The 24,856-nt window shown below is 50.4% G+C and overlaps 1 protein-coding gene across 1 annotated transcript in view; it reads right to left on the bottom strand.

Moving 5' to 3' along the window:
* Positions 1-24,856, bottom strand: part of LOC144756356 (DBIRD complex subunit ZNF326-like) — a 254,068-nt gene that overhangs the window by 39,818 nt on the left and 189,394 nt on the right. The window contains exon 9 of the mRNA XM_078646121.1: positions 13,825-13,920. Coding sequence (XP_078502247.1) covers positions 13,825-13,920 — 96 coding nt within the window. The remainder of the gene's footprint in view (positions 1-13,824; positions 13,921-24,856) is intronic.

Here is a 24,856-nt window from a genome sequence, read left to right as displayed (position 1 = left end):
ACCTCTTCTCTCTCCAGCCTCATCTTTCTGGCGGAGGTGGGTGGGTTCGCTAGTGAATCCAGAAAGATCTTCAAGCTGCAAAACTACACCGACAGGTAAGAAAACTATTCGTTTTGCAGCGTGAATCTTTCTGGATTCACTATGCTGTGCATAGATTTTGTAGCGGTTTCTCATTTCTGTGGCGGTTGGGTGGAAGATGAGCGTTGGGTATTGAATATGTGCTGTTGTACCTTCTGTCCAACTTGAGCTTCCTTGTTCATCTGTATGTCCACACAGTAGTGCTTCGTGAAGGTGTGCACCGAAGCCCATGTTGCCGCCAGGCATATGTCTTGTATGGGTGTGTTAGCCAGGAAGGCTATTGTAGCGCCCTTTTTCCTAGTGGAGTGGGCACGTGTCCCCTCTGCTAGCTCTTGTCCTGCACGCTTGTGGCAGAGTTGGATTGTCTGTGCGATCCATCGTGCAATTGTCTTTTTGGTTACTGCTTTTCCCATGTAACTGTTGGCAAATGACACAAAGAACTGTTTTGTTTTCCTGTGTCCCTTCGTCCTTTCGATGTAGTGCATGACTGCCCTTCTGGCGTCCAGGGTGTGCAGAGCTCGCTCAGCGGCAGTTGTTGGTTTTTGGAAAAAACTCGGTATCTGTATAGACTGGTTCATGTGGAATTTAGATACCACCTTCGGCATGAAGTTTGGGTCAGTCCTCATCACAACCCTGTCATTGTGTATTTGTATGTAGGGTTCTTGTAGCGTCAGAGCCTGAAGCTCGCTTACTCTGCGTAGGGACGTTATTGCAACCAGAAAAGCTGTTTTCATAGTCAGCATCTTTAAGGACGCCATGTGGAGCGGTTCAAAGGGCTCTTTCATGAGTTCCGTTAGGACTATGTTCAAGTTCCATGCAGGTGGCGGCACCCGCTTGGGCGGTGCGATCCTTTTCGCCCCTTCTAGGAATCTCTTCACCACCTGTGATGTGAAGAAACTCCTGCACGTTTCACCCCTTGTGTAGGCGACTATTGCTGCTAAGTGAACCCTCAAGGAGGATGAGCTAAGGTTCTTCTCAAGCAAGTGCGTCAGGTACTTTAGCACTGTGGAGTCCCTCTTCATTTTATTGTGAAGTCTTTCTTGTCTACACCATATTGTGAACCTCTTCCATTTCGCAACATAGCACTTCCGGGTGCTAGGCCTTCTTGCCTCCCGCAGGACCTTCAGTGTACTTTCTGGCAATCTTAAATGTGCGAACTCTATGTCCTCAGGAGCCACGCTACTAGGCTCATGCTCTCTGGCTCTGGGTGCAGCACCTCTCCGTTCTGCATGGAGAGTAAGTCTTTCCTCCTGTTGAATCTGTGGGGTGCACACTGTGTCATCTCCATGATCTGCGAGTACCATGTCTGCCTCGCCCACTGTGGTGCGACCAGTATCAGTGTCATGTTGCTCGCTCTGCACTTGCTCAGTACTCTGTGCATCAGTGGTATCGGGGGAAAGGCGTAGGCAAATGTCCCTGACCAATCTATCCATAGGGCATTCCCCAGTGACCCCTCCTCGGGCTGCCTGGATGCGAAGTTTCGGCATTTTGCATTCTGGCGTGTGGCAAACAGGTCCACCGATGGAGTTCCCCATCTGTCGAATAGGTGCCTTGTCTCCTGAGCATTGAGCTCCCACTCGTGGGATGCTGAAGTCTGCCTGCTGAGCCAATCTGCTTGTATGTTGTCCTTCCCTGGCAGGTGTATGGCCAGCAGGTCTATCTTGAGAGGGATTGCCCACCTCCATATCTCCTGTGCTAGCGTTGAAAGCGGGGCTGACTGGGTGCCCCCCTGCTTGTTGATGTAGAACATCGCAGTGGTATTGTCTGTTTGTATCAACACCTTGTGATTGTACAGTCTTGTCTGGAAGGCTTTCAGTGCAAGGAAGATTGTCTTCAATTCTAAGTAATTGATGTGTTTTGTGGCATCCGTCGGTGTCCACAGTCCTCTCACCTTGAGCTCCTCCATGTGAGCGCCCCATCCCTTCAGGGATGCGTCTGTGGTGATGGTCACTGTTGGCGTTGGGGGCGTTAGAGGCTTTCCCCTTGCTATGTTCTCCATGGTCCACCATGTCATCTCCTTCTGCACTGTGTGCGTTACAACCACTAGATCCTCCCAACTGCCTGTAGCTTGTGACCATTGCCCCTGTAGCCATTCTTGAATGGGTCTCATGTGGAGTCGTACATTCGGTACCAGGTGGATGCATGATGCCATCATCCCCATGATTTTGCTCGCAGTCCTCACTGTCCGAGCTTGTCCCTTCCGGTAGAGGCGAGTTTCCTTCACCAGCGCCCTCTTCTCGCTGGGGAACACCTTGCCCTGTAAGGTGTTGATCTGTGCTCCCAGGAAGATCTTCACTTGTTCTGGCTCCATTGATGATTTCTTCCAATGGATGGAGAACCCCAGGTTTATGAGCGTTCTGGTCACTGTATGTGCGTGCAGCTTGCATTTCTGGTATGAGTTTGCTTTCACCAGCCAGTCGTCCAGGTAAGGGTATACGTGTATCCCTTGCCTTCTTAGGTGCGCTGCGACTGCTGCGAGGCACTTTGTGAAAACTCTTGGTGCCGATTTCAGACCGAAGGCCAGTGTCGTGAACTGGTAGTGGCTTTCTCCGACGGTGAACCTGAGCATGTGTTTGTGCTTTCTGTTCATTGGGATGTGCAGGTATGCGTCTTTGAGGTCTATAGTGACCATGAAGTCCCCGATCTGCAATTGTGGGAGCACCTCTTGCAGGGAGGTCATTTTGAATTTTTGCGTTCTTATGAATTTGTTCATGAACCTTAAATCGAGAATGGGTCTCATTGTCTCGTCTACTTTTGGTACCAGGAAGTACGTTGAGTATACTCCTGTGTTTCTTTCCTTGAAGGGTACCCGTTCTATGGCCTGCTTCTGCAGGAGTTCTTTTGCTTCTTCCTGAAGGCACTGTAGCTGCTTGCCTGCTAGTGGCTTTCTTTTTGGTTTTTGCTTGTTGGCCTCCCCTCCAACTCTATGCAGTATCCGAATTGGATAATGTTGAGGATCCATTTGTCTGATGTGATTTCTCTCCACTCCTGGAGGTGGTATCTTAATCTTCCTCCCACTGGTGTCCTGTGGTCGTAGGTGTCTAGTTTGTCTTGACCCATCTGTACGTGCTGCCCCCTGGGTTCTTTTTTGCGGGCGGGCACACAGAGTTTTTTGAAGTCACTTGGAGGTGGGCTGCTGGCCCCCTCTTCTATTTTGCCCCCGTCCATTTCTCCCTCGAAAGGACTGGCCTCTTTGTTGGTACTGCCAGGGCTGCTTCTGATGACCCTGCTGAGTCTGCGAGTCTGCCTGGTGCGTTTGCTGGAAAGCCTGGTGTGATGTACCAGGCTGGTTTCCGCCTCTCCCGCCGGGCCTCCGTGACGGGGTGCCCCTCTTGTTCCCTCTGAACTGCAATGCCCCCATGGATCTTGCTGTTTCGTTATCTTTCTTCAGTTGGCTGAGTTGTTCATCAACTGTTGGTCCGAAAAGCGTGCTGCCGTTGAACGGTGTGTTCAGGATGCTGTGTTGCACCTCCGGTTTGAAACCGGATATCCTGAGCCAGGCGTGCCTCCTTTCCGTGACGCCCATCATCATGAGCCTGCTGGCGGTGTCTGCCCCATCCAGGGCCGTCTTAAGGCAAGAATTTGCCGCATTCTTCCCCTCTTCAATCAGCTTTTCGGCTTTCTGCCTGGCATCCTGGGGCAAGTCCTTCACCAACTGCCCCAGTCCCTCCATGATTTGGTACATGTGCCTGTTTATCAGGGCGTTGGAATTAGCCATGCGCCAGTGGGTCGCGGCATTCCGTTCGATCCTTCTGCCCACCAGATCCATCCTTTTGCTCTCCTTATCCGGTGGTGGGCCCGAGGTAGTGGGTACGTTAGCCCTCCTCCTTGCTGTGGCCGTGATAATGGAGTCTGCGGAGACCGTGCCCTGAATGTAGGCCGGGTCCTTTGTGGCATGCTTGTACTTCTTCTCAGTTCTGGGAGTTACTGCCTTGCATGTTGCGGGCTCCCTGAAAGCTTCCTTCCCCTGGGCCAAGACGCTCTCGAGCATTGGAAGGAACTGGCTCCTCGTTTGTGTTGGGAGTAATGTTTCTAGAAGGAAGTCTGCTTACTGCTTCTCTTCGTCGAGCTTGAGCTTGAAAGCTGCTGCGGCAGATTGTATCACCGAGTTGTAGGCCCCGATGTCGTCCGGCGGCGAGGGCCTCGAGGGGTAGGTGTCGACCACCTCCTCCGGGCTGTCGGTGTCGACATCGATGTAATCTACCTCCTGAAGGTCAGAGGGTGCCGACTCTGTGTCTGTCCTGCCCTCATCTTCCTCCCCATAGCTGTAACTTTCGTAGGGATTCTCGTACTCCTCCTGGTCGTCGATCACCTCGACGTCCTGGTCTTGCTCGGTGACTTCGGCGACCTCTTCTTCCTCCTCGACCGCCTCCATCACTGGTGGCTTGGTCTTGTGAGGGATCGTGAAGGCTTTCATCTTTGCGTCGAAATCTTTCTTCCGCTGCATGATGTTCTCCATTTCTGCCTCGAGGCGCCTTCTTTTCTTTTCCATCTCGGCCGCGTGTTCCGCGTCGGATGGGTCGGCCGCTCTCTTCGACGGATGGCTCGTCGCCGTGCCTCTCGGAGTCGAAGTTTTCGACGTCGAACCGGATTTCGGGTCTCTGGTCGTCGTCGCCAGTTTCGGGTCTTTCTCCCTCGTCGATCGATCCTTTTCGGGGACGATTTTCGACGTTTTCTGCAGATCAGCAGCTCTCGGCGCCGGGGACTCCTTCTCGGAGGATCCGCTGGGCCTGGGAGTAGTCGCGGACGCCGCCTTTTTTGGCGTCGGCGCTTTCGGGGTCTTGCCCTCGATTTTTCTAGACTCAGAGTCTCTCGGGTTCTTGGGGGCCGAAGAGTCTCCTACCTTGTCAGAAGTCTTCGTGTAATCGGTCTCTACGACCGTGTAGCTGTCGTCTTCGGCGGCAGCGTTGTCTTCTTCCTCGGAGGACATCCCCAGCTCGTAGAGTGACGGAGTCGGGGCCTTCCCCTGCAGGGCGGCGTGTGCTACCCTCTGCCTCTCTCTCACACGAAGGGTCTTCGGGGTGAAGGCGGAACAGGCGTTGCAGTCTCCGCTTTCGTGGTCCACCGGTAGGCAAAGGTTGCATACCGGGTGCTGGTCCTTCTGCGCGTACTTGTGGTGGCAGTTACGGCAGAACTTGAACGGCGTGTTGTCCATCCTCGAGCGTCCAGGCCCTCTCTGGTCGCGTGTTCGTCGACGGTCGTCGAAGATCTCGATGGAAAACGCCTTATCCTTGCTTGTTTCTCGTCGGTGAAGTCCCCTGGAGTCTTCAGATGACTTCTCCTCGTCTTTTCTGTATTTTCTTTCTTCTTTCTCCAAAAATGTCTGGAGCCCAAACGGGAACGATCCAGACCCGACCGCGGAAAAAAAGAATCTGAAGATGGCGCCCAAGAGTGGGAGCTTCCGCAGGAAGCATGCCGACGTCACCGGAAATACACCCATGGGGGTGTGACGCCGACGCCCACCTGGGCTAAGAAAAAAAAAAAACAAAAAAAAGACTACGAATCCGGACCCAACCACAAGACCGCGGAATAATGCACAGCATAGTGAATCCAGAAAGATTCACGCTGCAAAATATTGAGTTCCCACTCGTGGAACGCTGAAGTCCGCCTGCTGAGCCAATCCGCTTCTACATGGTCCTTCCCTGGCAGGTGTATGGCTAGCAGGTCTATTTTGAGTAGTATTGCCCATCTCCAGATTTCTTGTGCCAAGCTTGACAGAGGGAATGATTGAGTTCCCCCTTGTTTGTTTATGTAAAACATCGTTGTGGTGTTGTCTGTTTGTATCAGCACCTTTTGGCTGTACAGGGGTTTCTGAAAGGCCTTGACGGCTAGCAACACTGTTTTCAGTTCCAGGTAATTGATGTGTCTGACCGCATCTGTAGGGCTCCACAGACCCCTCACTCGGAGCCAGTTCATGTGTGCGCCCCATCCCTTCTGGGATGCGTCTGTGGTGATGGTCACTGTTGGGTCCGGTGGTGTTAGAGACTTCCCTACTGTTATTCTTTCCTTGGTCCACCACCTTATTTCTTCCTGCACCCTGTGCGTTACAACCACTAGATCCTCCCAACTTCCTGTAGCTTGTGACCATTGCTGTTGCAGCCACTCTTGGAGTGGTCTCATCCGTAGGCGTATATTGGGGACCAGGTGTATGCATGACACCATCATCCCCAAAATCTTGCTCACAGTCCTCACTGTCAGAGCTCGCCCCTTCTGGTAGTGACGTTCCTCCCTCAGTAGGCCGAGTGTTCTCTTCTCGCTGGGTAACACCCTGCTTTGGACAGTGTCGATTTGAGCTCCCAGGAAGATTTTCACTTGCTTTGGTTCCATTGAGCATTTTCCCCAGTGTATGGAGAATCCCAGGCTTGCTAGCGTTCTTGTGACCTGCTCTGCATGATCCTTACATGTTCTGTAAGAGCTTGCCTGTGAGAAGTTGGCCTGATATGCAGTGCTCACTATTCTAGTGATCACTATGTATCAGTCCAAACAACCCTTATTGATGATTGGTTGTAAGTCAACCTTATAGACCAGCTATCCTAGTAGCATGGATACGAGCAGTCTAAGGCTAAGACTCTAGAGGGCGTGTTAAGCCAGCTGTTTTACCATCACATTACCCCTTGAACACCCAGTGAAAGGACACCACACAAGTGTTATGAAAATAAACAGTGTATTTATTAGAATCACAACAACCCTGTACTCTTTATGAGGACAGGGTGCTAGGCACACAACAAAACTCTTACGAAAATACTTAAGTTAGCACAGTATATACAAATGCCCGAGGGGCACGGAAAACCATATACTCTAAAAGTGGAATGCGAAATTACTAGCAGGTAAGTACAGTACTAATAGGCTTTGGAATCGCTAGGACTTGACTAGGGAATCGTTAGATTACTTCTAGGAGGCCTAGGGGACTCGGGTGCAGAGTTTGCACTCTCACGCGGGATGCGGGACAAAGTCTATGGAAGCTAGTAAAGTTAAAGTTAGTGTTCACGGGCGAACCCGACCTGGTAGGGAGAAAACGACAGTGGATCCTGACCCTTGGATAGTGAGGCTATGCTGGGACACCGAAGTGCCGAAGTTACCTAGCCCAGGGGCTGCAGCTGCATAGGTCTCAAAAGACGTCGGGAATCCTCGTTGCCGGACCAGGAGCCTGGAAGAAAGGAGTTGCTGGCAGGCGACCAGTGAAGATTGTTCGAGTGATCAAAGCCTGGATCGAAGATGGATGACACCTGAAAGCAGAGGGGACCAAGTTCGTGACTACTAGCCAGTAGTCAGTGGGCACCAGGAGGGCACCGGATGGCAGTCACCTCGACTAGGTGAGTGGGCGACGCTGGCTCTGCAGATCTCACGGACCAGGAGGCGTTGTCGGCGACCAGGATGGAGAGGCGAGCTGTCCCACGATGGATGAAGCTGTCGGCGTCGAAGTTACCCAGGATTGGGCAACAAGCCTTGGCTAATTCAAGCCCACGCGGTGGACCCAAAATGGTGTCTTGAGTGGACCCGGAGGGTCCGGGGTGCTCCTCTTTTGGAAGGGAGCAAGGGCCAGTCTGGAGCAACCAGACCAGCAGCAGAAATGTCGTCGGGCGTCGTTCAGAAGGCCACAAGCCAGCGGGCTAGTAGCCAAACAACGCGGTGAGCAGCAAAAAGCAGAAGGGCCCCACGCAGATCGTGGAGATGCTGGGAGGCTGCACTTCGGTGCTGGAGCTGCTCAGGGTCGGGGCTTCTCGGACCCCAAAGCACTCACCAGGAATTTACTCGGCGGGCTTGCTGTGCAGAAGTCGTGCAGTCTTGCAGATGGCCGGTCCCTCGAGGTCTCGTCGCACCCACGGTTCTCAGCTGGGCTGTAGAGGTGGGTAGAGGTCAGAGGTGCCAGGGAAGCCGGTTCTCGTCGAGCTGGGCAGTCGGATTCCGGAGGAAGGGCTTGCAGCAGACCGCAGTGTTCTTGCGATGGTGCCTGCGGATGCAGGGTGACTACTCCTTAGCCACAAGGGAGAAATCTTAGGAAGAAGTCTTGAGTTCCTTTCGTAGAAAGTAGTTTCAGGATTCAAAGATGATATGATTTGGAAGGGGGCCAGTCTCTACCTTTATCTGGGAAAAGGGGGCTGGCACGCGACTATGTCCTGCCCTATGGGTGGGACCAGGAGGGGGGTGGTTACACCCACTTCCTTGGCGGGCTTTTCCCCAGCACAGGGTCTGGAGTGTCCCTGGAACTGGTTCAAGCCAGCCTATGCACAGTGAGCACCGGGGTGCCACGTGCTGAAGCCCTGCCTACCTACAATACACAAAATCCTGTCTGGGACGGTGCTGGCACCGCCCCTGGCAGGAAACCCTTTGTCCTTATCTCCTGCTCTGGGAGGACTCCCAGCAGCAGGAGGGCAGACTTGTGTCTCGGTGGCAGCATCCATTTTGTGGAGCTGAGGCTCTGTTTGACTTTAACCGGGGTTACAGGCTACATGCATGTCGTGTCCCTCTAGAAGGGTGGAATGCTAACCCTGTCGCCAGAATTGGCGAGGGGTTAGTATTCCAATTCGTATGACACCTTACTCGACATGTTTTGATAAAGCGATACCAGAGTTGGCATATAACCGCGAGGATTATAATGCACTTAAGAGTATATGGTATGCGATATCATGGAAACGGCTAAGGGATAGATCCCGAAAGCCGTAGACAGGCTCAGCTCATGCCAGAGCACCATCTCACACGATTCCAAGCACTCTGCCTCCAGGATTGTGAAGGCCTGCCATAGGAGTGAATGATAGGAGATGTGTGTGTCTATTTTAGGGTTAGACATAGGTATACTATATCTAAAGCAAAGGGTGATTACACCACCTTGCCCCAGCTGTCGTGCAGCCAGTTGTGTCAGATTTGGATGGCCAGCCAGGGGTGGCATAATACATGCTGCAGCCCCTGGTAGGCCCTGAGTACATCTATGCCCTGGGTACCTAAGGTACACTGTACAAGGACTGATAAGGTGACTCAGTATCCAATTGGATATGTACCTAGGGTACATGGAATCCATTTTACAGAGAGCAGTAGGCCTGGGGTCCTGAATAGCAGGGCCCCAGGTCAACTAAGTCAGAAAACCAGCAAAACACCAGGCAAAAAGTTGGGGGCAACCATAGTCAGGGATCTACCTTCCTACATTGCCTTTACGAGCCAGTCGTCGAGGTAGGGGTACACGTGTATCCCCTTTCTTCTTAGATGTGCGGCCACTGCCGCGAGGCATTTGGTGAACACCCTTGGTGCGGACTTTAGGCCGAACGCCAGGGTGGTGAATTGGTAGTGATCCTTGTTCACTGTGAATCTTAGCATGTGCTTGTGCTGCCTGTTCATGGGGATGTGCAGGTACGCATCTTTGAGGTCTATGGTGGACAAGAAGTCCCCGGCCTTTATCTGCGGGATGACCTCTTGTAGGGACGTCCTCTTGAATTTTTGAGTCTTTACGTATTTGTTTAGGAACCGAAGGTCCAGGATGGGTCTTAGACTTTCGTCCACTTTTGGGACCAGGAAGTAGTTGGAGTATACTCCCCTGTTTCGTTCTTTGAATGGAACCCGTTTGATGGCCGCTTTGAGGAGGAGTTCTTGAACTTCCTCTTGGAGTAATCGCAGCTCTCTCCCAGAGTGCTCTCTTTTCTTTGGATTTCTGTTTGGTGGTCTCTCTTCCAACTCTATGCAGTATCGGAACTACATGATGTTTAGTATCCACTTGTCGGTTGTTATTTTTCTCCACTGGGGAAAATGCTCAATCTTCCTCCTACTGGCGTCACATGTTCCTTTGTGTCTTGTCCGTGTAGCTCTCCTGTTTCTTTTCCCGTGCTTCTCCCCCGGAGGGTTCGAGTGGGAGAGCACCTTTTTCTGTGTGAAGTCACTTAGAGGGGGGTTGCTCACCGCCTCTCCTCTGGCCCCGTCCATTTCCTCTTGATCGAAAGGACTGGCCCCTGCCCCGGTAGTTCCAGTTTTGCCTCTGCTGGCCCTGGTGACTTTGGTTGTCACTCTGTTGCCCCTGGTGGAATGTCTGGTGTGATTGCCCTTGCTGGCTTCCACCCCGGTAGTTAGGCCTCCGTGTAGGAGTGCCCCTTCTCATCCCCCTGAATTGCAGGGCCCTCATGGACCTTGCAGTCTCGTTGTCCTTCAGTTGGGTGAGCTTCTCATCAACTGGGGCTCCGAAAGGTGATTCATCGTTGAAGGGTGTGCTCAGGATGTTGTTCTGAACCTCAGCCTTGAAGCCTGAGATCCTGAGCCAGGCTTGCCTTCTCTCTGTGATGCCTATAGCCTATAGCCATCAGTCTCTGCTGGCTGTTTCTGCCCCATCCAAGGCTGTCTTGAGGCGCGAGTTAGCAATGCTTTTCCCCTCTTCCACAAGGTGTGATGCCCTCTCACGGTATTGTTCCGGGAGGTGCTTGAGTAATTGGCCCATCTCATCCCAATGCTGGTATTGATGTCTGTTCAGGAGATCATCCGAGTTCGCCATCCGCCAGTGCGTTGCGGCGTTCCTCTCTATTTTCCTGCCGGTTAGATCCATCCTCCTGCTTTCTTTGTCAGGTAGAGGTCCAGATGTTGTTGGGACGTTTGCCCTTTTTCTGGCCGTTGCAGCGATTATGGAGTCTGCTGTGACGGATCCCTTGATGTAAGCTGGGTCCTGGGAGGAGAATTTGTATTTCTTCTCCGTCCTCGGCGTTACTGATCTGCATGTAGCCAGTTCCTTGAAGGCTTCCTTCCCCTGGTCTGTGACACTCTTTAGCATGGGCAAGAACTGGCTTCTTGTCTGTGTGGGGAGCAAGGTCTCCAGCAGGAAATCTGCTTTTGGCTTCTCCTCCTCCAGCTTAACTCCATAGGCTTCTGCCGCCTTCCTGACCACCTCATTGTATGTCCCAATGTCCTGCCGGTGGCGAAGGCCTCGAGGGGTATGTTTCCACAGCCTCCTCCGGCTTTTCGGCCTCGATATCCTGCCATTCCTGGTCTTGGGCCGTCGAGGAACCTGAGCCGTAGCTTGACTGCTGCTCCCTGTAATCCCCTTCTGTGTAGTAGAGGTCTTCTTCCTCTTCGCGCTCCGAGGGTTCCGGAGTTTTCGGCATCTCTTCGACGTCGAACTCCTCGTGCTCCTGTACCTCAGCGACGGTCGGTGCCGGCTTCGAGGGGATCCTGGAACTTTTCATTTTTTTGTCGAAGTCCTTCTTTCTCTGAAGGATATTCTCCATTTCGGCCTCGAGCCTTCTTTTCTCTCTCTGCATCTCTGCGGCCTGCTAGTCGTCGAGCGTTTCGGCTGCTCTTTTCGGCGGCGACTACGTAACTTTCTTCGGCTCCTTTTCTTTCGAAGGCCCTTTTTCGGGGGCTTGCTTCGAGGACCTATGCTTTTCACTGGTCTTCGGCCTCCGGGAGTCCTTCTCGAAGGATCCGCTCGGCTCTTTTTCGGAGGATGCAGCTTCGGCCGTCGAAGTTTTCGGCGCCGGTGCTCCTTTCGAGGCTCTAGGCTCTGACTTTCGAGAGTCTGCCTCTGGCTTTCGAGACCCTGTGGGGGTTTTCGGGGTCGTCGACTCTCCTACCTTGTCAGGCGTTTTCTTATCGGTTTCTGCGACCGTTAAGTCATCTGGACCTTCGGCGATGTTGTCCTAGTCGTCGGTGGAGAGACCCAGTTTGTAAAGCATCGGGCCTGGCCCTTGCCCTGCATCGTGTGGTGAGCAGTCCTCGGTCTCTCTCGAATTCGGAGTGTCTTCGGCTTGAAGACGGAGCAGGCGTTGCAGTCTCTGCTCTCGTGGTCGATTGGCAGGCAGAGGTTGCAGTCCGGGTGCTGGTCCTTCTGCGCGAACTTGTGGTAGCAGTTTTTGCAGAATTTAAAGGGTGTCTTGTACATCCCTGCGCTCAGGGGGGCCCCTGTGTGCGCATTCCTCCAAGGACGTCGAAGATCTTGAAGTTCTTTCCTTTCTTCATCGTCTCTTCTCTGATGGTCCTCTTCTCCCGATCTTCTCCGGTCTTTACCGTCGAAGAGTTGCTGTATTTCCTTCTTTTCTCCTCCAAAACTTCTGGAGCTTCACGCGACGATCCAGACCCAACAGCGGAAAAAAGAATCTGAAGATGGCGCCCAAGGGTGGTAGCCTCCGCCGGAAGCATGCCGACGTCACCGAAGGGACACCAAATGGTGGGACGTCGATGCCCACCTGGGCTACAAAAAAAAAAAAAACAGACTACGATTCCGGACCCAACCACCAGATTGCGGAATATGCACAGCGTAGTGAATCCAGAAAGATTCACGCTGCAAAACCTTAACTCTGCCAGTTGAGTACTTGACTGAAAGACGATAACTCACATTTTCTCCATAGGGTAACATTGGCTGGTTTTCACTTGGAAATTCGTCTAAGTGTTGAGTTTTTAAACTTTGAAATATTCACAAAAAATCATCCGATCAACGTAAACGAAATTACTCACCCAGTGCTGGATCTCTGTGTCTCTCTAAAAAGTAATTACAACTGATTTTCCTCCATAGGATAACATTGCCTGGTTTTCACCAGAAATTCTTTTAAGTGTTGATGTTTGAAACATACAAATATTCCCTAAAAATCACCTGTGTAACAACTATTTCTTTCAACTGTTTACAGGAGATGCACCAGGGCTAAATCCAGGACCCACCCCGGAGTAAGAAAAACCTACGCAAAGTAATTTATATTGCATTTACTTAAAATTCCCATTGAGCTCAATGTTATTATTGGATTAAGTTTATGTTGCATATTGCAACAACTGTATCTCTTGCATTCAAAAGTCTAGTGCTCATTGAAAGTATTCAATTGTAACATCTCATTCTGAGAAAGTATTTTTATAACTACTCGTGGTTCTAAAATAAAACAATATATTTTTATATACAAAACAATTGGCCTAGAGTTCAGTTCTTGAGTGTGTGAGGCAATTTGATGACTGAGTGTGTACAACAAATGCTTTACACTGTCCTCTGATACTGCCTTACTGCTAGACCAAGCTATCACTTTAGAGAGTAAGGTTATATATAACTTTAGCCTCTGCCAAACCTCTGGGGACTGTGGATCTGTGCACACTGTACCTTACTTTGGTGCCTTATATACAGAGCCACTTTCTTACAACCTTACTTTGTGACTGGAAAGACTTCTTTGAAGAAAAACAACTTGCAAACATCCGGACCCAACTCTAGATGGCAGGAGGATGCAAAGCATGCGATCTACAGCTCACATGCCTCGAATACAATGTTCTGGAATGCAGCCTGAGCAACTTAGTGTTTCCCTTCCAAAACCATGTATGATGCGCTCTCTCTTAGTGGTCATTGTAGAGAAGGGGATTCCCTTTCTAATCCAATGAGCATTGCATCCCTGTTTAATGAGGAGTAGTATCAGTTTTGTTTCCCCTCTGTGCAATATCGCCCATCTCTTGCAGAAAGAGTACAGCATCAGAACTATACAGTAAGAAACTTAAACAATAAAAGAAGAGCAGAAAAAAACAGTCACGAAAATATAGACAATTGTAAAATAGGACACAAAAGGAACTCCTCGTTTCACTCCACTACTCCAAAGGCTGAAAATAAATGTCCTACAGCTAATGACTGAAGAGGAAAGCTCAAAAAACCCTGTCTTCGTGTTATAGAGCAGGCTTCATAGTGTGTTTGTGGTGTGTTGTGGTTCCAGCAGGGTTTTGCTAGACAGTTCAGGTTACAGTAAATATACATGTAGGTATGCATTTATAAATAAAAAATATGAAAAGGGCCATTATGTGTACCACTCGAGATCTTACCTTTGCAAACCGTTCATATCGAGCCTTCACAACTGGGTTATTAAGGATACTTGTAGCAGTCAAAACACTCTCCTTTTTAACTTGTTCTTTGAAAGCCTGAAAAAAAAAAAGATCGTTTCATTAACTGTACTAAAACAATGTTTATATGGCAAAACAGTAGTTGGACATATGTTGAGAACTAGTTTATTCTCAAGAGTCCAGTGGAATTGTATACATTTTTAAGTTAAACAAAAGACACATCATCCTAGTTCTACATCCTAAGACTCTTCATTGAAGTACAGTAGGGCAGTTTGAGAAATAGATAAAAAATAAACAACAAAAACACGTTAAGTCTGCAAACATTTGCCCGAGGTTTAACTCCTTAACTGCGCCAAACGTTCCGCAGTAGTGCGGAACGTTCTATTGCGCGGGCGGGGCCGCGACAGCCAACGGACATGCGCAGCACTCCAAAGGTAGTGCACGCGACGGCCGTCAGCAGCAGGGATGAGGTTAAAAAAATAAAAATTATGTTCGATTAAATTAGTACATTATGAATGAGCTTGGATCAGATTGTTCTTTAGGGGTGTGTTCCTAGTGAACCTATAGGTTTTCGGAATGTATCTAGCGCGCAAGCTGGGCACATCTAGCAATGACGTAGGCTGAGTGAGAAAGTGCCATCTTTCTTGCATGAGTATGCCCCCACTTTTTGCTTAAGTGTTTTGACGGAGTGTGCCCTGGGCTCCTGCCAACCAGGTGCCCAGGGCCTGTGTTCCCTCCCTAAAATTTCGTTGAAACTAAAACCCAACTGGCACCTCGGGCCACGTGTCAGCCTCTAGTAAATGGTACCGTAGGTACCCAGGGCATGGTGACCAGAGAAGACCCCTAAGGGCTGCAGCACTTATTGTGCCACCCTTAGGGGCACTGTACCCTGACACCCACACACAGCCTTTGCAGACTGAGTGTCTAAGTACAGAACTAAACAGAGTCGACATGGCACACATCCCTGAGTGCCATGACCACAAGCTCACTGCCCTGGCATCCGTCAGTCAACCCCACACCACTATGCCAGTGGTGTGGGCACGGGTGCATGAGCCCTGTGCCCCTATAGTACCCAGGGCCATTCTGGGCACTGTAAGTGCAGTGCTGCAATTTAAGAGCATATGTGCTGGGAGGTCGTCATTACGAACTCCACAGCACCATGATATCTTCACTTAAGACTGAGAAGAACAATAGTTACTAAACTGTGGTTCTCCAGTATTGGGGTCTTTCATAGATTCACATGCTTGAATAATTCCCCATTGTCGAAGTGGGAGTCCCACGGTACATAAAATAGTAGTAGAAACATATATACATATATAGATATATACATAAGTATATAAATAGATCTCAAAATATATCCAAAAGAAATAAAACCTCAAAGTACCATAGAACAACATTAGCCCATAGAAAGCATTGAGGGAGAGTTCATTTTAGTAACATATCCATGTCATTATAATAGTCCACATTCCAGCCAATCAGGCTGTAACACCCTCTAGGACCTTCTCCTCAGAAGCTCAAGCCCTCAGATTTTCGTAGCACAAGAGTGACCAAGAGTGCATGAGGAGAGTGAGCCTCTGAGGGGAGGAAGGGTGGGTCGCATGTGAATCTATGAAAGACACCAATACTGGAGAACCACAGTTTACAGGTAAGTAACAATTGTTCTTCTCCAGTATTAGGGGTGTCTTTCATAGATTCACATGCTTGAATAAGAATAGAAAGCAGTACGCCATAATACCAGAGTCATAAAAGGCAAAAAATAAAGAGCAAGCATATCAATACACATTTGCAACATGTACATGAATGAACAATAAAACCTTTTATGGCAGGAGGCGGGAAGCAACAGAGGCTCACCTTATTTGAAGAGATTTCGTAGCACTGCTTGACCCACAGCAGTATTTGCAGCAGTAGATGCCTCCAGACAACAGTGCCTCGTGAACGTGTGCCTGCTGGACCATGTTGCCGCTCTGCAGATCTGATGTAGAGGCACTCCAGCAAATAGGGCAGTAGAGGATGCTACTGCTCTCGTCGAGTGTGCTCGCACCGGAGCAGAAAGAGGCTTGCCAGCCCGTTGATGGCAGTAGGATATGGCAGAAGAAATCCAACGAGTGATGGTCTGTTTCGTGGCTGGATGTCCCTTGCGCATCCGTCCATAAGCCACAAAGAGCTGGTCCGACCTTCGAAAGGCAGCAGTATGTTGGATGTAGAATTTGAGGCATCGTTTGAAGTCCAGGGAATGAAGAATACGCTCAGCAGGAGACTGGGGGTTAGGGAAAAAGGTTTTGAGTATGACAGGTTCGTTAAGGTGGAAGTCCGAAGGGACCTTGGGCATAAACTTAGGGTTTGTACGTAGTACAACAGCGTCTTTGGAAAACTGAAGAAACCGAGGCTGGATTGTAAAAGCTTGCTTGTCGCTCACTCGCCTGGAGGACGTCAGTGCGAGGAGGAGGGAAACCTTCCAAGTAAGGAATTTCAAATCCGCTGAGTGAATTGGTTCAAATGGAGGCTTAAGAAGCTGGGCCAAAGCAAGATTCAGACTCCAAGAACGTGGAGGACGCCGGATTGGTGGAAACATCCGGAACAGACCTTTAAAGAATTGGCGAATGATCCGTGAGGAATACAGAGATGTGGAACTATCATGCCAAAAACGTGAAAGTGCAGCCAGGAAAACCTTGAGTGGAATGTGAAAGTCCCGACTTTGCCAAAAGGAGGAAGAAGGGCAAGATCTGCTCAGGAGTAGCGAGCAAAGGATCAATGTTTTGCGATTGGCACCAAACACAAAACCGCTTCCATTTCAATTTATAGGTTTTTGTGGTGGAGAAAGCCCGTGCGTGAGCAAGGACCTCTACAGTCCGGATCAATATTTAGATGGGAAAACTCGCGGTGCTCAGGTTCCAAGCGTGAAGCTGGAGAGATGCCGGGTCTGGATGGCATATCTGCCTGTGGTTCATGGTGAGAAGGTGAGGCAGGGGGCGAAGAGGGATCGGATCGCACTGGTAAAAAAGAAGAAGATCCGTGAACCATGGTCGACGAGCCACCTGGGCGCAATCAACAGGATGTGACATGGTTGAAGTCTCATTCTGTGCAGGAGGCGAGGTATCAGAGGGATCGGTGGAAAAGCGTATACGAATTTTTTTGACCAGTTGATCGAAAATGCATTCCGGCTCGACCCTTTGTGGGGATGCCAACTGCGTAGCGTAGGCATTTGCGGTTGAGTGGTGTTGCAAACAGATCCAGCTCCAGCTGGCCCCATAGGCGAAATACATACTCCAGAGTTGGCTGATGGAGTTCCCACTCGTGATTGTCTGTGGCAGTTCTGCTGAGAGAGTCTGCAAGGGCGTTGGAGATGCCCGGTACGTGAACTGCAGTTAACTGGACTCGATGTTGTTTTGCCCATTCCCAGATCTGTTGTGCCCATCTGGAGAGCAGAAGAGATCTCGTACCCCCTTGCTTGTTGAGGTAGTGCATACTGGTGGTGTCCGTACGCACCAACAGTGACTCTTCTTCCACCAGCAGATTTCAGGGCGAGAAAAATAGCCAAGAGTTCCAGCCGATTGATGTGCCACTTGCGCTAGTCTGCCGTCCATTTGCCGTTGACTGACAACCCTTCGAGGTGCGCACCCCAACCCTCTAAGGAAGCGTCCGTCGTAAGGGTAAGCGTGGGGGCTGTTTCCTGAAACAGACGCCCTGTTGCAATGTTTGGAAGGTGAGCCCACCATTCCAATGCGCCCTGGATGCGAGGGGTCAGGAAGACTTTGTCGCTGAATGTCCCTGAGACTTGCTGCCATTGTTTGTCCAATTCTTCTTTGGAGGACTCGCATGTGTAACCTGCAATTGGGGATCAGCGGTATGCAGGACGAGGTCATGCCCAGAAAGGATTTTAACATTCGGACAGAAACGGACTTTGAGCGTAGAAGAGCCACCAGTTTGGCAATGCGATCTTGGCGCTCCTGCGAAACAAACACCTTGCTAGATGTGTATCTATTAATACTCCTAGAAAGACACTGTTGTGCTGGACAGACATGCGATTTCTTGTGGTTTATGGAAAGACCCAAGTCTTGGAAGACCGACAGGCAGGTCTGAGTGTGTTGTTCTGCTGCGAGAAAGGTTGGGTCCTTTATCAAGCAGTAGTCTAAATAAGGGTAGATTTGTATGACCTGTAGGCGTAGATAAGCCGCAACCGGAACCATGATCTTTGTGAAGACTCTCGGCGCGGAACAAAGGCCGAAAGGCAGAACCTTGAATTGGAAGTGTTTTGATCCTACTTTGAAACGGAGATACTTCCTGTGTCTTTGATGGATTGGCACATGAAAGTATGCGTCTTGGAAGTCTATTGTGGAGAGGAACTCGGGATTCAGTAACTAAGATTTCCAGCAAGGTCAGCATTCGAAATGTTTGGGACTTGATGAACTTGTTGAGGGCTCGGAGGTCTAAGATCGGGCGCCATTCTCCCGATATCTTCCTGATCAGAAAAAAGCAGGAATAAAAGCCCGTCCCTTGTTGTAATCAAGGTACCACTTCGACTGCCCCTTTTTGGATCATAACTGCAACTTGTGCAAACAGTTCCTTCAAGTGTGCTGGAGGGGGACCAGAGGGAGGGCGGTTGGGAGGAAATTTGAGAGCGTGATCTTTTGAGAGGACATCTAAGACCCAACGATCTGAAGTTATTTTTGACCAATTGCAAAAGTTTTTGGAGATTCGACCTCCAATTTTCAGAGCAGGATAAGACTTGGTCTTTATAAAGGCATTGTTTTTTAGAGGTAGCACCTCCTCTGTAGTTAGATTTTCTCCTATAAGGCCTGGAATCAGACTGCCTATTCTGATGTTGGTAGGAATAGCGCTGCTTGTTTTCACCATAGGAGCGGTACTGGGTGGAGCCTCGAAAATTGGAGGCTGTGCCCCTGCCAAGTGCTCCACGAAATGGCCGCTTCCGATACTGGAGCGATCACAGGCGCGAGCAGTGTCCGTATCTTTCTTGATGGACTTTAAGACGTGATCCACGTGCTTGCCGAAAAGGGACTCTCCATCAAAAGGCAAATCGAGTACCCTTGCTTGCACCTCAGGCCGAAAAGACGTAGCCTTAAGCCATCCCTGCCGTCTTAAGACTGCAGCACCTGCCAGCTGTCTGAAACTTGTTGAGGAAATATCTATTGCACAGTCTATAATTTCTGAAGATATTTTCTTGCCCTCCTGCACGATCTTTTGTGACTGCCCAGGAGGATTCAGGAATTGGGTCAACCAAAGCTGCGATCTCCGACCACATCTGACGGTCGTATCGCCCGAGGACGGCTAAGGAATTTGCCGCCCTGACCGTAGTTGCAGCCATTGTGGTGAATTTTTTGCCAATGGTATCCAGGCGGCGGCCTTCCTGATCCGGCGGGGATGTTAAAGGAGAAGCTGGATTACGTGACCTCTTTTGGGCAGCTTGCATAATGACCGAGTCTGGCTTTGGTTGAGACACAAGGCAGGCAGGCGAATCCTCTGGCACCTTCTACTTTTTGTCGAGGCGTGGAAGCACGGCCGGGATTGAGTTGGGTCGTTCCATGAGTTTGAGTCCCTCCTTCCAAATGAATTCAATGATTGTTTGCTTTATGATTTCAAGGATCAACCTTTAAAGCAAGTTCATACCATTCCAGTCCTGTTTGACGACCATGGGCAAGTGGAAACGCTTCGCGGCTCTCATCATTAAAAGGTGGAAACCCCCAAAGTCCACTGGGGGAGAAGCCAGAGGAGAGGTAGGAGGAGGAGACGGAGTCATGGCCTGATAGTTGTCCCAATCTGCTAGGACAGCGTCCTCATCCTGGTCTGTATCATTCCGAATATCATCATCGGGATCGGGATCCTGAGGAACTGGTGATCATGCCTGTGCAACTTGTAGTGACTTCCGTGTCGGAGGAGGCCGATTTGGAGAGGCCTGCGAAGAAGGTGGGAAACGACGATGGTAATCGTCTAGCATGTGTTGAAGGTTAGAGATCAAAGTCACAGGTATCTGTGCCATAGGAACCTCGGGGTCAACATCCTGCTGGTCATCTCGAACTGAGATGTGCGATCCCCTCTCATCATCATCATCATCATCATCATCATCATCATCATCATAGTCTTGATACTTTATATGTAGTTCCGATGGGCTACTTGCAGGACGAAAGGTGTCATCAGCGTAAGAACCATCAGAAGATTCCTCCTCTGCAGATGCAAAGAGTTGAGCAGGGGGACCTGTCCCATGTTGGATAGGACTCAGAAGCAATGGAGCCGGACGTTTTACAGTAGTAGCCGTCACCGCCGTGAAGGTGGTTGCAGTTGCCAGAGAATACTGCTCCGTCGACAGACCAGTCGACAAGCTCGTCGAAGTAGTCTTCGAGGGATTCGTCAATGATGAATTAGGAGTCGACGAAGAAGCGGATGTCGTTGGCGGAGCAGAGGCCTTTGTCGTCGACGGCGCTGCCGCCACCGAAGATGTCATTGTCGTCGACGAGGTCTTCAACACGACGGAGCCATCGACGACAAGGTGGACGTCAACGAGGTACTCTACGTCGACGAGGCTACCGTCGACGAAGGTGGTAGCGTCGACGAGTGACGCGTCGACAAAGCATTCATCGACGAGTGACGCTTTGGTAAGGTAGTCGACGAGACGGATTTCTTCGCCGTCGACGAGATCTTCACAATGGATGATATAGGCCTGACTGCTTGGTGCATCGTCGACGATGCAGTCGTCGTCTTAGTCGACATAGAGCAGGTCGAAGTAGGTACAACGTCGACGGATCCCCGTCGACGAGCTGGCACTCGTTTTGGATGACTAGGGCACAGAATGGGACTGCGATGCCAGAGAACTAGGTCCCGTAGGCGTAGAGGCCGGCAAATCTTGGGAGCGTCCACAAGCTTCTTTTTAAGAAAAGGAGAAGGAAGCTCGGGCTCTGAGCCACGCCTCAGAGAGGTCTTAGAATGGCAGGAAGACACTCTCTATATCAGACATGGGGTTGTTTGAAGTCTTCAACCTCTGTAGCAACAGAAGGAGACGGGCCGCTCTATCCATTAGGTATATATCTATATATGTATGTACTTTATGTATATATGTTCCTATTTCTATTTTATGTACCGTTCGACTCCAACTTCGACGACGGGGTATTATTCAAGCATGTGAATCTATGAAACACACCCCTAATACTGGAGAAGTTTGATATCAAACTTCTCAGCACATTAAACCGCACTGATGCCAGTGTGGGATTTAATGTAAAATGCACGACAGAGGGCATCTTAGAGATGCTCCCTGAAACCTAACCAACCCGCAGTGTCCTGACTGTGTGGCTACCGAGGCTGCCATCACCAGACATAATTCTGGAGCCCTGGGTCAAGAGCCTGCCACTCTCGGGGGTCTGGAACAATAAACATCCCAGGACGAGGTGCCAAGCCTCCTCCCCAGGATGGGCAGGGGAAGCTTCAAATGTATACAGCCTTTGTGAGCTTCTCCAAGCCACTTGCTGTACTCAGCAACTGGTCACCACCGGTCCCGATCCCCACTCTGGCGGGAAAACCTAAGTAAGGAAAGGGGGTGTGCCAGCCTATGCCAACCCCACCCCTCAGGTGGGAGAGGTGAGGTGAAGCACGACTCCAGGCTCCGGCCATCTTGAAGATGGGGAGCCCTGCTTAATCACAGCTAGGCTTCTGTCCCCCTCCCACAGGAGAGGAGCAGGTTAGAGGGTGTACCCACACCAGGCAGGGACCCATTGGTCCCTGACCTTGCCCTACCTGTAACACCCCTAAATTTAGCATTTAGGGGCACCCTGAACCTTCCTTTCTCAGATCAATAAGACCAAGAAACAAGAAGACCTGACGCGCAACTGCTAACAAAAGGACGACGCACACTGACTTGGCCCCAGAACCATACAGGCCTGTTGATCCTTGAACCTGCTCCTGTGAAACTCCGGCATCTTCTGCGGACAGCAACCTTGACAACCCCAGAGGACCCGTCTGCCTTGAACGTTCCAAAAGACTGGGACTCCCACGAGCAGTGGTTCTTCTCCAAAAGCAATACCCCTGGTGCCAGCCAGGAACAGCGAATCCAGCCCACTCTGCACCCGCCAAGCCCGGCCTGTGCCAGACTGAACCAAGACCACCAGGACGTCGCCCTGGCAACTGGGACCCGAAGTTCAGTGCCCAAAGACCCTCCTCGACGAACCAAACGACGCCTGCAGCCTCAAAACCAGGGACCACTCCAACCGCAACCAGCCGAGGGTAAGATTTCCCGACGCAAAAAGACACCTGCGCCCTGCGGCCCCCTGTGCCCTCCTTTGGGGTGCCTACTTCTTCTCATAGATCCCAACTTACCTCGTGAAGTGGTGGTCGCACCTGATGAATCTCCGTCCCAGAGTCTGCAGCCTTTGTTCACTTTTTAACTTTCCCATTGGATAACATTGAGCGCAAGACGGCTCAAAAGCACCCTGCACCCAGCCGCCCGAGTGCCGCTGTAAGTACAACAACTGCTCTACTCTACTTCCCCACTTGCCCTGAGTAAATGACCGGGAGCTCAGCTCCCACAGTCTTGTGCTCTTCTTGCTTGCAGTCACCAACCAAAGGCCCCCTGCCCTCTATTGGATTGCATTGGGCCTACTCTCTCTGCACCCGGCGGCCCCTGTTCCGCTGAGGGTGTAACTACTGTACCTTTCCGAGTCTATGCCCAGAACCTTAACTCCACCAGTCGAGTACTTACCTAAAAGCCGATAACTCACTTTCCTTCCATAGGTTAATATTGACTGGTTTTCACTTGAAATTTCTTCTAAGTGTGGAGTTTTGAAACTTTAAAATATTCATCTAAAATCAGCCGAATAACGAATTCCGAATTACTCACCTATGATCAGGACAGAAGCCAGTACTGTACCTTTTAGCCCAGTACTGAACCGCAAAGGTAATCCTATCTGTACTGCATGTTGTTGTCACGAGATAGGGGACTCCTCCCTTAGACGATAGTGCGCATGGACATCGGCTCCATTCTTAGAATATTTTTTGCCATAATGGGAAATTATGGTTTGTAGAAAGAAGAAAGGATGTGTGTGTGTGTATCTAATTAAGATAGAACTGGAACAGATACAGGCCCCGGGGAGGCGGGAGGGCGTGTAAAAATCTACAGCTCTACATGCCAAGAACAGATGCATACTGGTAAGTAGCATTTTCCGTTCGAGGCATATGAGCTGCAGATCTTACACTGTGCATAGATTGTACAGCAGTGTCTCCCCTTAGCGGTGGTCACCTGTGCAGGAGAGTAGGGTCTGCAATCCTATGGTCACCCCAGATTTTTGCTTTTTGCTTCACTGGTTTACGACTTTCCCTGGCTGTGAGCCTGCTAATAAGACCCACAGCCTAGCCGTTCTCTCTCTAAATTGACATCCAAGTACTTTAGGTGCATTTACCAATTGGTACTGGGCCACCTTACCAGTCCCTGTACAGTGTACCTTAGGTACCCAGGGCATAGGTGTACCCAGGGCCTACCAGGGGCTGAAGCATGTATTATGCCACCCCTGGCTGGCCATCTAAATAGACACAACTGGCTGCTAAGACAGCTGGGGCAAGGTGGTGTAATCACCCTTTGCTGTAGATATAGTATACCTATATCTAACCCTAAAATGGACACATACTCCTATCAGTCACTCCTATGGCAGGCCTTATCGATCCTGAAGGCAGAGTGCTTGGAATTATATGAGATGGTACTCTGGCATGAACTGAGCCCGTCTGCAGCTTGCGGAACAAAGTCCTAATAGCTGTTCCATGTTAACGCTATACAATATACTCTTAAGTGCATTATCATCCTCGCGGTGGAATGCTAACTCTGGTATAACATTATCAATACATGTCGAGTAAGGTGTCATACGAATTGGAATACTACCCCCTCGCCAATTCTGGCGACGGGGGTAGCATTCCACCCTTCTAGAGGGACACGACATGTATGTAACTGTGAACCCCGGTTAAAGTGAACTCGAGCCTTGGCATCACAAAATGGATGCTGCCACCACAGACACAAGTCTGACCTCCTGCTGCTGGGAGTCCTTCCAGCGAGGGAGGCTTGGACAAAGGGTTTCCTGCCTTGGGAGGTGCTAGCACCACCCCAGACAGGATTTTGTGTATTGGGTAGGACAGGCCTGAAAGGAATGAGACATGCCTGGGGCACACAAGGTGCCCCAGGCATACGCCGGTTCAAACCAGTTGCTGGGGCATCCCTGCCCCAGCTCTGGCGCGAAAACCGGACAAAGGATAGGGGGCATAACCACCCCCCTTCCTGGTCCCACCCAGGGGAGGGACCTAGTCAGTAGTTGTAGGAGAGTAGGGTCTGCAATCCTATGATCACCCAGATTTTTGCTTTTTGCTGCACTGGTTTACGACTTTCCCTGGCTGTGGGCCTGCTAATCAGACCCACAGCCTAGCTGTTCTCTCTATCCAAATTGTACTTAGGTACTGAATTGGCACTGGGCCCTCTCCAAGTCCCTGTACCCAGGGCTGAGGTGCACCCAGAAGTCTCCCAGGGGCTGAAGCATGTATTGTGCCACCCCTGGATTGACTAACTAAAACTGACACAACTGGCTGCACGACAGCTGGGGCAAGGTGGTGTACTCACCCTTTGCTTTAGATATAGTATACCTATATCTAACCCTAAAATGGACACACAGATCTCCTATCAGTCACTCCTATAGCAGGCCTTAACAATCCTGAAGGCAGAGTGCTTGGAATCGTGTGAGATGGTGCTCTAGCATGAGCTGAGCCTGTCTGCGGCGTTCGGGATCCATCCCTTAGCCGTTTCCATGATATCGCATACCATATACTCTTAAGTGCATTATAATCCTCGCGGTTATGTGCCAACTCTGGTATCGCTTTATCAAAACATGTCGAGTAAGGTGTCATACGAATTGGAATACTAACCCCTCGCCAATTCTGGCGACGGGGTTAGCATTCCACCCTTCTAGAGGGACACGACATGCCTGTAACCTATAACCCGGTTAAAAGTCAGACAGAGCCTTAGCATCCACAAAATGGA

Source organism: Lissotriton helveticus, chromosome 1_1 (assembly GCF_964261635.1).
Source record: "Lissotriton helveticus chromosome 1_1, aLisHel1.1, whole genome shotgun sequence".
Classification (NCBI taxonomy): domain Eukaryota; kingdom Metazoa; phylum Chordata; class Amphibia; order Caudata; family Salamandridae; genus Lissotriton; species Lissotriton helveticus.
Note: the sequence above shows the minus strand (reverse complement) of the source record. Positions and strands in the feature narration are given on the sequence as shown.